At 55.7% G+C, this 12,592-nt stretch overlaps 2 protein-coding genes across 9 annotated transcripts in view; one reads left to right on the top strand and one right to left on the bottom strand.

Annotated features, from left to right (window-relative positions):
- Positions 1–226: 226 nt before the first annotated feature.
- On the bottom strand, positions 227–2,017 carry H3-3B (H3.3 histone B). Its single transcript, XM_082326636.1, has 4 exons — positions 1,869–2,017; positions 1,253–1,394; positions 1,016–1,169; positions 227–926 (listed from the first exon to the last, which is right to left on the bottom strand). Exons 2-4 carry the CDS (start codon positions 1,378–1,380, stop codon positions 798–800), a joined length of 411 nt encoding a protein of 136 aa, XP_082182762.1. The 5' UTR covers positions 1,381–1,394; positions 1,869–2,017; the 3' UTR covers positions 227–797.
- Positions 2,018–5,457: 3,440 nt separating this feature from the next.
- The window catches only part of UNK (unk zinc finger), a 45,467-nt gene continuing 38,332 nt past the window's right edge, over positions 5,458–12,592 (top strand). For 3 of the 8 annotated variants that reach the window (XR_014229729.1, XR_014229730.1, XM_082326803.1), the window contains exon 1: positions 5,458–5,652. Coding sequence is in view for 5 of the 8 variants with exons in the window: in XM_082326803.1 (XP_082182929.1) it covers positions 5,555–5,652 (98 nt within the window). In the remaining 3 variants the exon portion in view is untranslated. The remainder of the gene's footprint in view (positions 5,653–12,592) is intronic. The other 5 variants (XR_014229728.1, XM_082326800.1, XM_082326802.1 and 2 more) reach the window with 4 other exon arrangements.

Raw genomic sequence — 12,592 nt, 5'->3', positions numbered from 1 at the left:
CAAGCTCTGGAGTCGCGCCTCAAGAGCTGGTGCAGGCAGGTAGCTAAGCCCGGCCTAGGCCGGGCCTCCGCAGCCCTCCCGGGGCGGCCGGGGCAAGCTCCCCGCGCTACCGCCAGCCAGAACCCGGTTGCCACAGCTGCGGTCGCGGCTCGCGGGCATCTACTGCCGAGCGAGGAGAGGAAGCTTCTTCCAGCCCATGCGAACCAAATGACAGAGACTCCTCACATGTGAATGTAAAACATTTAATTTAAAAATGTTGACACTACAATATATAAAATAGCTATTATAAATGCACATAGTGTATTCTATAGCTGCCAGGTTTACGTTTTTAGGAAACTGTAAGTTACACTGTGGTTAAGACTTGTAGCTTCACCCTCTGAAAAAGTCCACATTTGGTCACAGTGATGTATGGTCAGACTAACAGCCCCAATTGTTAAACACTTGGATCAAGTCATAACCAGTTTTATTGCAAAAGGACCCTGTACACATTTATATCGATTCTAGTACCTTACAAGTTTAGCTACCCAACAAGTCATTAACATACAGAAACATGCATGAGAAGCAAGAAAGATCACCCATCCCTTCTGCATATTAGCAACTTGTCACTCCCGAGCAAGACGGCTCGCATCACTGAGGTTTGTGTGAACAGTCACTTTGAGCATTCATCCTGAGTGAAAGATGGAATGACTTAAGTACAAATGCAACATATTATAAACAATTTCTTACAAAAAAGTCACAAATTAAAACCAAAGTATTTTACAGAATTTACTACAAAACACCATAAAAACAGCCTTCACTTAAGCCCTCTCCCCCCGTATCCTGCGAGCCAACTGGATGTCTTTGGGCATGATGGTGACTCTCTTGGCGTGGATGGCGCACAGGTTCGTGTCCTCAAACAGCCCCACCAGATAGGCTTCGCTGGCCTCCTGTTTCAAGAGCACAAGAAGAAATGGCGTTAGAAACCCTCAGCGAAGCACGCTCAGCGCCGCGAGCGCCGGGGCCCCGCTAGCGATACCTGCAGCGCACCGATGGCTGCACTCTGGAACCTCAAGTCCGTTTTGAAGTCCTGGGCGATTTCCCTCACCAGCCGCTGGAAGGGCAGCTTGCGGATCAGCAGCTCCGTCGATTTCTGGTAGCGACGGATCTCACGGAGGGCGACGGTGCCCGGCCTGGGTGGAGGAGGGAGGAGGGAGCGGGTGAGCCGGGGCAGGGGCTGCGGCAGCGCCGGGCCGGGCCGGGCCGGCGGCCTTACCTGTAGCGGTGAGGCTTCTTGACGCCGCCGGTAGAGGGGGCGCTTTTCCGGGCCGCCTTGGTGGCCAGCTGCTTGCGCGGAGCCTTCCCCCCGGTGGACTTGCGGGCGGTCTGCTTTGTACGGGCCATTTTTCTTCACTTACCTACGGGGGACAGGCAGGCGTGACACGGGGCCCAGCTCGCCCCATCCCCGCGGCGGCGGGGCCCGCCAGGCCCAGCGACCCGGTGCGCGTTCCCCCTCCCTCCACGTCCAATCCCCTCAAGCCCCAGAAGCGGCAGATGTCGGCGAGCTGCCCCCCCCTCCCCCGCCGCTGAGGCGGGCAGGCGGCCAGCGGCCTCCCCGGGGAGGGGGAGGAGGAGTCACGGTTCCCCCCTCCACCCCCGCTCCGCGTCGCGTCGCGGCCCGGCCTCTCCCCTCCCCGGGGGAAGCGGCCTGAGTCACGCCGCCTCCTTCTTCCTCCCGGGCCGCCCCGGGGAAGGGGGATGGGAACCGGCCGTGACTCAGGGCACGTAGACAAGGCCCGGCCTGCCCGCCGGGCTCCGGCAGGAACCGAGGCCGCCGAGGGCCCCGCAGCCCCGCCGCCCGCCACGGAACGCGCCCGCCGCCCGCCACTCACCGCTGGGAGAAGAGGGAAGCACCGGTACCGGTAGCGCTGCGCACCGAAGCCTGCGCTGCTCCTGCCGCGACCCGCTCGGCAGCCAACCACCCCCTCACTGCGCCCTCCCCGCCGCGGGGACCCGCCTTTTATAGCGGGGGCGGCACACGGCGCGGTGACCTCACAATGCCTGGAAGCAGCGCGCCCTACCATTGGCCGGGACCTCCGCCGGCGCCGTGGCGTCACGACACACAAAGGCCGTGCTCCGGTTCCTCGCCGCTGATTGGGCGCATGCCCGGCCGCTGATTGGTTCTTAAAGTAGGCGTCCGATTGGGTACTGTGAGCCGAGAAGGGGCCAATCGACGGCGGGCGGGCGCTCTGCGCGCTGATTGGACGAAACGGGGCAGGGTTTGGATCCTACCCTTTGTTGCAAAGCTCCACAATGGGAAGTCAATAGGAGCGGGGCGAGCGGCGGCGGGGCGCGGCGGGGCGCGGGGCTCCCCCGGGCACCCCGCGCCCGCCCCCGCCGCCTGCCGCCCGCCCCACGCCCCCGCCAGAAAGCGCCTTTCCCGGCGCCTGCTGCGGAGGCGCCCGGCGGGGGGCTGCGAGCGGCGAGGGCCGGGCCAGGCCGCGGGGCCGCCGGGGAGCGGGGGGCGGCGGCGGGGCTGCCCCCCTCGCCGCCTGCCCCGGGAGCCGCCGGTGCGGTGGCGGGCCCCGTCCCCCCCGAGCGAAGCCCCTGGCGGGGGAGCAGGCTCCGGCGTTTCTCGCCCGGTTCCGCGGCCGCAGCGGCCCGGGGCCGCCGGTGGCGGGACCCGGCTCGGGGCCGGGCAGCGCTGCTGGCCCCTCGCCCCCCGAGCGTCGGGGCGAGCCCGACCCTCGGCCCTGGGGAGGCCGCCGCCCCCGGCAGCCGGCCCGGGGCACGCAGGGGCTGGGCTGCGCCCCGAATCCCCCGGCTTCGCCTTCAAACTCCCGACGCTAAAGCGAACCGCAAAGTTTCCCTGCGAGCAGGCAGCCAGAACCCCACGTTCCCTGCTGGTAGCACCTAGGAAGATACATGGCAATTAAATAAAAAGGCTGTCTTTCAGGGGAAGTTGCCGCCTTGAGTTACACCTCGCCATACATTACTATTTCATCGTATTTGTAGCGAGTGGTGGGAGCGGAGGCAGGTCCCTGCGCCGCGGGAAGGGTTCCTCCATCGGGAGAACGGGGCCGAACGCCCCGCGGTTGGAGCGCGCGGGACGCGGAGCGAACGCACCCAGGCGCCCGCTTAACGCGCCGCTGCTAAAGGCACCCGCGAGCTCCGCAAACCGGGGCGCAGCTGCCGTCGCCCCGGCGCCGCGGGAGGGTTTTGCATCCTCCCCAAACGCGTGCGTCTCTCGGGCCGAGGCCCGGCGCGGCGGGCAGAGCGAGGAGCGCGGCTCCTCCGCCCGCCCGGGTACGTCAAGCAAACGGGCGCCAACATGGTGCGACGGGACCCTCGCGCGTGCCAGGGCCGGAGCGACGTCGCCTCCTGCGCATCTCTGCTCCTCGTTTTCAGGTTAATTTTCTTTCCCGTAAAGGAAAACATTAATTATTTATCAGTGACAAAAAATCTGCGTATCGAGAGTGACTGGGGAGGTGCAGGTAAACAGTCATCGCACCATGTGGGTTTCGGAAATGCTGAAGTGAAGAATTCCCCTTTCACCTCAGTTGTTCACACTTCGGAAGAAGAAATCTAGAAACCTGTTCTGATGTAACAGCACGTACTTCGATGCGTTATTTTTAAGAGCGTACTCCGCTGTCGCTGATGCCGGGAGACCGGTGCTTAGTGTTTGTTACCAGGAGCGGAGAGGCTCCCGAGATATTTCCTTTCCCATGGCTTTGTAGCGCTGGCTGCTTACGCCTCTAATTTTAGAGATATTTTTGATTTTTCGTTCTCTTTAAGACTGGAGAAAAACTCTGCATCCTCTTGGATGAAACGGGCTGAGGGAAAGGCAGAGAAAAGCTGGAGAGAGCGGACGAGCGCGCATTACCAAGGACCCGCGCAAAGATGGGAGCGAATGCGCCCTGGGCGCTCGGAGCTGCTGTGTCCCGAGCGTTTCCCTGTTGCCTGGCCGAGCGGGCGGCGAGTCGTCCCGACCGTGAAACGAAAGCGAACTGGAAGAGGAAACGGTGTCAGTACTGGATTGTCCATTAAACATCAGCGCACACGGGTTCGAGGCCGTGGTTTCCGAATCCCTGCGCACAAAGCGCACGTTTTTTCCGTGTGATTCGTTGAGAATCGAAGGGTTTTTTCTGGGGGTTCATCGCTGACAGTGATTTTGTGTTGGGAATACAGGCGGGTATATGTAGATATTAACTGAAATACCTCCAGACGTATTGGCTTACGCAAAGTTGTCCTACGTGACCGAGAGCTGCATAATTACAGTGCTCCAGCCTCCCGTCGAGGGTTGTTAGGTGAATAAGGAGGTATTGATATCCTGTGACTTACTCCTCCAAATGCAGGGGAATAAGCTATTAAATTACCCCAGTAAAAGCCTGCCCGCAGTAGATGCTGAATCAGTGTAAATGAGAATTAAAAAAGTTATTTCCCTCCCCGAACCAGCTGCGCCGGCAGCACGCAGACCAGGCCCGAAAGTTTATTATTAACATCGTTCGCCCCGCACGTGCCGGCAGAGTTAAAAAAAGGTGTTTGCCTTATAAATCCTCGCTGCCCTTTACCACGCAGCTGGAGAATCCCAGCGAGGGAAGCGGTTCTGCGCGGAGCCCAAGAGATCAAAGTCCTATTAAAAGAAGCTCATATAATTTCCTCCCCGGGGAGAGAAGTTAATTTACGGAGGAAGCTCTTGGCATGGGAATTCAGCCACTTCCTTGGACACGGCTCCTTCGGGGGGGGATTGTCTCCCGGGGGAGGACAGGGAGCCTGTGCGATCTTCTGCTGGCCCAGCAGCCGGGGGCCTTTGGTGTCACCTACTCGGAGGTAGGTTCTCCAGGCGGCCCCGCTGGGCCTTCCTCCTCCTCCTCCTCCTCCTCCCGGGGACGGCGGTGCTGCTCCCGGGCACTTCCTGGACGGCGTTGTCCCGCCGGTGCGGAAGGCCGTGGAGCGACGAGAGATGCCAACGCTCAAACAACGCCTTGGCCGGGACGCCGCGCTCCCGCGCCCGCGTTGGGTCCCTGAGGCGGAGGGAAGGAAGGAAGTGAGGCCGCCTGCCACAAATAACTCCCCATCCTCTCACAGGCCTCCCGGCCCAGCCTCCCCCGCGCCCTTCCCCGCCTGCCTGGAGGGGCTCGGTGCCGTCCCCGGGGCCCGGGGCCCTCCCCAGCCTCGGGCCCTTCCTCAGCGTCGGCCCCGGCGACGGCGGCCTCGAAGCGGGCGCGATCCCGCCCCGCCGCTAGGGGGCGCCCTGGCGCGCCGCCGCGCCCCCCCCCCCGCACTACAAGTCCCGTCGCGCCCCCCCTCCCCGCGCGGCAGGAAGTGCGGGCCGCGCCGCCGCGGGGCGCCTCTGGGAGTTGTAGTCCCGCCGGCCCGGAAGCCGCCGCCCGCCGCGTCCCGGGTTGGCGGAGCGCGCCCGCGCGGCGGGACTACAACTCCCACCCCGCCCCGCGCACCGGGGCGGCAATGGCGGCGGCGGCGCCTGCGCGCGGCGCCCTCCGTGCGGACCGCGCAGAGTGAATAATAAAGGTCTCCTCGGCGGCGGCGGCGGCGGCGGTAGCGGAAGGCAGGAGGCATGTCCAAGGGCCCGGTGGCGAGCGGCCCCGCCGCGGCCGGGCCGGCGAGCGCCGCCAGCGCGCTGCAGGCGCAGCCCGAGAAGCCGCAGCACTACACGTACGTAGCCAGAGCTTCCCCGCCGCCCGCCCGCCCGCGCGCCAACACGCGCCTGACGTCAGCGGGCAGCGTGCGGCACGCGCGCACGGAGACCCCGCCACCCGCCCGCGCGGCACCGGCTGGAACCGGCCCCGACCGGCGCCGACCGGCGGCTCCCGCCCGGGGTGGGGGGGGGCGGCGGGGGCGGGGCGGGGGATGGGCCCTGTGGCGGGGCGGCCGCCATCGCGGCTCCGTCCCCCGCGGCGGGGTCCCTTCGCCCCGGCCCACGCGTGTCTCGCCTCCGGCGGGGAGGCGGCAGGCGTGGCGGTGGTGGCCCCCGGGGCTGTCAGCCCGGGCCTCCGCCCCCTCAGCGCTCCCGGGGGCTCCTCGGGCACCCGCCGAGGGAGGCGGCGTGAGGGGCCGGGGCCGCGCTGCCAGGGGTGGCGGGAGCGGGGCGCCGCGGAGGAGCTGTCGCAGGCGTGCCCGTGAGAAGCGTCCGCCGTAGGGAACCGTGCACCGGGGTGGCGGGCGGCGCTTGTCCTCTTCCCGCCTTTTCTCACGCCGTCGGGTGCGATTCCTCTGCGAAGGCAGCGCGGTCGGTGCCCATCGCCTCGTGGTGCCCATCGCCTCGTGGTGCCCATCGCCTCGTGGTGCCCATCGCCTCGAGACGATGCCTCGGTGACGGCTCGTTGCTGGAACGTGTCTTCCCTAAGCAAAACATAGCGTTTCGCAGCGTCGTCCCAAGGATACGCGACCTGGAGCTCGGGGCGTGTGAACTTGGCCTGCGACAAGTTGTTTGGGTTGGAGGTTGTGGCGGTGGTATTCAGTTCTTCTGCGCTAGGGATAACGGGGTGGATTGAGAGTGAGCGTCCTCTTTGTGAGGATGGGCGAGCGATGGCCATGTAATGGATGGAAATAGGTCAGGTGCTCCCCGTCCTCCTTATAAGAAAAAAGTTTGGGACTGTTCCTTGCGAACAAAATACGTGTGCCGAACTGTCTGCCCTTATCATTTTAGGGTGTTGTCCGCATACAGGAAAAATGTTGTACAAATTACCCGTATCTCTGGCTGGTGTTGATGCCCCCGCCCAAAATGAGAAGGGCAGGTTCGGAGTGTGGTCTGTGTTCTTTTAGTTTGCTTTTTCATAAAGTTGGTGACGGGCTTCTTCCCTGCCTTCACACTCTGGTACGCAGAATAAAAAGAGCTGCAAGAAGTGCAGAGGCCTGGATCCGTACAGCCCGTACGCCTGCTGCAGGGATCGCAGGCTATTTGACGTCCTCTTCCTTCAGGCTGCTCGGAATACCGAGTCTGTGGCAGAACGAGGGCTTGTAGGTGGTATCTCCATCGTGAAGATCCTGTTGTGATCTTCAGGGAGCTGGCAAGCGACAGCCTCATAGGTTACTTAATTTCTGGTGGTGTCTACAGTTAAAATTTGGCCGCCTTACAGGAGCGGCTGGGATGAAGGAGCCTGCTAGGACCGGTGCTGTGGTGGTAAAGGAGGGTACAGGACCTGCCCTTCGAGGTGGCGTTGCACCAGTGACAGAAGCAGTCGGTCAAAAGCGAGGGGGGGGAAAACCCCAGGTGACAACGAGATGAGGTAGAGAGATTGCAAGTACACTAGGGAGAGGAAGACAAAGGTGATAACACAGCTAAGCATGACCATGGAAACAAGGATATCAAGGATTAGGAAAGAAACAGTGGAAGAAAGAGTTCAAGAAATGGGAGGAGAAGGAGGAAGATCAGGACCCGGTAGCTGAAAAGGACAGCGTGGAACAAAGGTGATGGTGCAGTTAGCTTCTTTCCAGAGGGCAAAACGTGTATTTTCAGATGGATGCTAAAAATACTTCTGTGAAAACGGTTGCAGAGAAGCTGAACAACCATAAGTGAAGGATGGGCTTGGGGGCTGCAGTGCTGACAGCGGGATGTGAGCCATACTTTGAAAGTCTTGGATTTGTACGCTAGGTCACGTCATACTGTAAACCTCCTCCCGATAACATATGGGAACTTATTTGGTGGTCGTTTATGTGAACAAGTTGTATGTTGTCAAAATGTAAATATTTTCTTCCTTTTTTTTTTTCCCTTAAATATAGTTTGTTTCCATAAAATGACATGAAGGTTACAAGTTGTAAACTCAAGTAAGCTTAATTATCTGCATACTTTGCTGTTCCCTGGGGACAGGCAATCTGGTGCTGGGGATCTCTGTCTTGGAAAGTTTGGGTTGTATTTGTTAGGAAATGTTCCAGTTTCCCTCAGTGTCGATTTCTACGCTTGTATTTGCATGAGATTTTTAGGTACTTTGAACGGCAGCTCTAGATCCTGCCAGGAAGCCTTTATATTTGTTCTAGATGTACAGCAAGAGAAAATCTGAAAAAAGTAGAGTTATCGATGCTATCTCACACCTTTGGCGCTGTTTGCTAGCGGAAGAAGAGCCTAAAAAACTCCTTTGATTGTGTCCTTGGTAGCAGTTGTAGCGTGCAGCTAGATACTACCGGAGACCAAGTCGTCCTGGTACACGCCAAACTTTACTGTTGAATTATGAATGGCGTGTTTCTCATCTGCGGATCTGGTATTCTGTTTGTAGAATTTAAGTGAGTAATGAAATACTCAACAGCTGCTGGCGTGTTCTCTCTGGGTTGCTGGATTAGAGGTTTCGGCGGGTGGCTGTTCCTCGCCGTCCCGCAGCTCCCGGAGCAGGATGAGGCCGGCGTGTTCCTCAGCACAAGCGGGTGAGATGGGCTCGTTTCTGGGGTACCCGCGGGCTGGCGCGGCTTTGATCCGCTTCGGGCGATGTGCTCTGCAGGGGTTAGCTGGTTGCTCGTAGTGGGAAGTGGATTTGGTTTGGGTAAGCTGCGTCAAACCTCAACTAAGTATTGACTTTGCACCGTTTCTTAGCTCTAGCTGGCATGGTTATTTTTGTGTGTATCTATCTCTGTCTTTAATGTGTTATCTACAGATGTGGATAGAGGCCGAGTTCAAAGAAACTGAAAGCAAGTGATCAGTCACTCGGAGTTGTAGATACTGGGTACTGTGGTGTACGTTTGGTTTTGGTACAGTCGATCCATTCGGCTGTTGCCGTCTTCATTGGTTTTCAGTCAGGCTGGGCTCTTTAATTGTGAATTGTCAAGATTGTATCCACCGCTCGGGCGTTTATCGATCCGGCAGAGTTTAGATAAGTGAAAGTGGAGCAGTCCTTTGTTCACTGTGCATTCACCTGGAAGTCAGACAGTTTAATAACTCTGCGGGAAAGCAAACGTTCGGGTGAAGGTAAATTAAGCCATTTAAAAAAAAAAAAAAAAAAACCAAAAAACAAAGAGCGCCTTCATTCTAGTCTATTCAAAATACACACACTCAAAAGCAGCGTTGAAAATATTCTGATTTAGGTGATAAACTCTTCGGAACACAGATTTGTTGGGCATAACCCAGATCATCACTACTCAAGATAATTCCCTTGAGCGTGCCCGTCTTAAATGCGAGCAGCCATCCTGTAAATAAACTGCAGGTTTCCGCGTCCCCGCAGGCTGTACCCTCGCTTGCGTTCTGGACCGAGATGCCTGGGAGCGCATCCTGTCCTCCTTTGTACCACAGCGAGATAAGCTTTGCGGTTATGCCTTTGCAGCATAAAAGACAAAAACCGCGTCTTTCCTTTTGCGCGAGGGGAGGAATTGTGGGAAATTCCTGAAAGATTAGTACCCTGTAAGTAGTGCTAGAGCTGCGTCCACGTGGCTGGTCGTGCTGTCGTGTTAGCGACTGCTGGCTTGCGCTCCCCCGAGCTTTATCTTGCAACCGTTTCGATGCCAGCCGTTTGGAGGTAGAGGGACTAGCGCACTTGAGCGAAGGACGTTTTAAGTGGGGGTGAAAACCAGGTTGGCGCAATGGTTGAGTTGTAGCTCAGATCAAAGGCATTTTTGTATCTGCGTGTTTTTGAGTAGTGCCTTGTCTGGTGGTTTCTCAGCCTTAAATAGGAGCTCTGATTAGGACAGCGAAGGAAATGTGGGTGAGGAAGAAATAAAAATAGCGAGATCATAGGTGGACTTGGATTTCAATGACGAGTTTGCATGCGGAGTCTTATTTACCTCAAAATCTCATGTTTAAATTCTTACTCGAAACCAATGGCACGCAAAAACACACCTCGAAGCATTTGTAGTAGCAGAGAGTAATCCTTATCTTCTTATCAGCGGACAGTATCTTATCACTGGCAGGGCAAACACGGCATGTCCGATCTCAAATGTGCAGACCGACTGTCTGTGGGAAGAAGACCAAAAACCAGATGTGTAGCTAACACCTTTTCGGGGTTGTTGCTTTTTTTGTGAGTGGCTTGCTCTTCTAGGGCCCCGAGCGTTTGTCTGCCTAGTCTGTTAGCTTACACTTCCCACGTGCTTGAATTGGGTGGTCTTCGCAACCTAGCGAATACATTTAGGCTTTTGAAATTGTTTTTAGAAGCCTTTTGTGTTCTTTTTAAACCATCAGAACTCTTAAAATAACAAACTGTTGCCCTAATTCTGCTTTGGTTTTACTGGTGACAACCCTTAGATTAGTAAGCTGATGTGGACTTAGACAAAAATAGAAACTGTCCCTGTTGTTTAAACAAAACAAACAAACAAACCAACCAAACAAAAAACCCCACAAACAACCCAGAAAACAAAAACAACGACAACAAAAAACCCCCATGCATTTTTAGGTTTCAGATCTGGTAATACCCTCGGAGATAGTTAGGAAAGCACAGAATAAGTCAATACTTCTAAGCCAGGGACTTACCAGCAGTCTACTACATCGTTACGTGTAAATGGCAGCTTATCAGGCAAGGATAAGCTGGTTATTATTGCTGTTTTTTAGGTCTGTGTGAACTTCACTGAATACAAGTCCACTGCAAACTGGTATTAGGAAGTGTGAATCGTTAGAGGAAGCTGGAAATATAAAGTACGGGAGCGTGAACAGGAAGGGCTGCCTTCGCAGGCTGTGCTTACCGCCGAATGCTGAAGAACAGCCCTCCAGATGGTACGGTGCTTCAGAGGATGAGTGTTGCAAGCGGGCGGCCTGAGAGAGGGGCTGGGGGGCGGCGGGGGTCCTTTGGCCCCATCGGTACGGGCTCGGGGCAGGACTGCGCTGTCCTGCTGACCAGCGCCCGTGCTGGGGCCGTAAGGTATTTCTCCCTTCTGTTGGAGTGGGACTGGAGCTGTGGTTTGCTTGCTACGTCTACACTTAGTGAGGGAGTATTTTTGTACATCAAAAGTGGCAGGGAATTCACATACAGATAACGGCTGTATAGGTGGCATATAAATACTTTGCAGAGTGAAAAGCTTCATGTGCTGCTTTGATGTTTTCAGAATTAGTTTTGGTTTGGCTGGGCTTGCTATTTCAAAAATCCAAAACTCTCTGAAAGAGGAGAGGGATTCAGTCATGCAGAATTGTTCCAACTTGGAAAATGGTTCTTCCCATTTTTTTATTAAAAAAAAAAGTATTATGTTAATGCTTATACGTTGCTTACATGAGCATATAGGACAGTTTTTTGTGGCATGGGAGACAAAATTAAAATTAATAATTCTTTTAGAAAACCTCAGAGCTTAGAGTTTCCCATCATATCATTTTTTTCTCATTTTGTAGGTTTATGTGTTGTCTAATATTTTTTATATCGTGCGGCTTTATTTTAAGGAAAATTCTGTTGGAATTCAGTATTTTCTTTTCTTTAGATCTATTCTTTCCACCAGAATAAGGTTTTTCTAACTTCTATGAGCAGCTGAAACGTGCAGCCGCCTTGTTACAAAGGGTCTGACCAGAGTCCTCTGGAAAATCTTCTGCAGCGCGTACGGCATTTGTGCCTCGCCGTTTGCTGGCCGTCACTGCCCCGGCCACGACGCGGCAGGAGGGAATGTGTCAGTGCATCCGCTCATCGCGCTGCTGTGAGGCATGCTGGCGTGAGCTAACCGCACTGGTAGGCTGCATTAATATACCCGGCTGTGAACTGGGGCCGCTGGAGAGCAGGCACCCGCTCCCTTCTCTTAACCCTGCTGTGAGGAGCTGCCCTTTCTGAGAGAGGAGCAAAATAAAGAGCTGGAGCAATTATGTCTTAACTTGCTGCGTCGGGGCTCGTGAGAACCTGCTTGTCAGCACCCTAAGAGCTACGTTCATTTTCAGAGGATGCCAAGGTAGAGTTTTGGTCTTTCCATTAACTTTTTCTTTTGGCTTTTTAAAAAGTCATAAATCTTTCTGAAAGCACAAGAGACGGGGCTGAAAGAGATGCTGAGAAGTTACCTGGTCCGTCCCTTTGCCGAACGGCATCACCGATGTCTGGACTGTTCCTAAGAATTTTTTGTCTAACTGTTGCTTTTTTTTAACATCGCGTCAGTTAGCTTCCTCCTTAAAAACTCCTTAAACTAGATTTTGGTGAAATGGTGGACTACTAGAGGGAGACAGTCACAGAGGTTTCTATCTTATAAAGACTTTGTAAACTTTTTGTAACATTCAGCACATCGCTTGCAAATGGGGTGCAAAGCCGTTACTGAAAGCTGTGCCCTGTGCGTGCACGGAGCCAGCCAGCAGTTCCCCCGGTGTCCTAAATTAATGAATGGCCACGTGCCAGCAGGCTGGGGAGCAAGTGCAATTTCTCAGCTACCTTTTTTCCCTACTTTATTGAGAGATAGTTTGTCTTTTGTATCGGGGCAATCAAAAATGCAAAGCCTCACCGGGAGGGTCCATGGGGAGATGCTAAAGGCTTGTACTTTCTCAAACTCCACCTCGGGATGACAGCCAGTTTAGATGCTTGTGGTGATAATTTCCTCAGCAATCTCCGTCTTGTGTATTTTGATCAGTGCTTGATGCAGTTAATACCAGTTTGACATTTGAAATATCAGTTGGAATGAATGTTCCCTTGAAATGAATACCAACAATTTCTTCTCTTCTTAGCTTTGTTGCAGGCTGTCTTCTGATTCAGACGCCCTCACCCTGCCGTAGCGTTCATTCAGGTTT

Source organism: Platalea leucorodia (genome assembly GCF_965183815.1).
Source record: "Platalea leucorodia genome assembly, chromosome: 14".
Classification (NCBI taxonomy): domain Eukaryota; kingdom Metazoa; phylum Chordata; class Aves; order Pelecaniformes; family Threskiornithidae; genus Platalea; species Platalea leucorodia.
Note: the sequence above shows the minus strand (reverse complement) of the source record. Positions and strands in the feature narration are given on the sequence as shown.

Coding starts and splice junctions, on each gene's coding strand:
- H3-3B (XM_082326636.1), bottom strand. CDS start 1,380: ATGGCCCGTACAAAGCAGACCGCCCGCAAGTCCACCGGGGGGAAGGCT. Junction 1,170..1,252: donor AAGAAGCCTCACCGCTACAG/GTAAGGCCGCCG, acceptor TCCTCCACCCAG/GCCGGGCACCGTCGCCCTCC. Junction 927..1,015: donor CAGCCATCGGTGCGCTGCAG/GTATCGCTAGCG, acceptor CTCTTGAAACAG/GAGGCCAGCGAAGCCTATCT.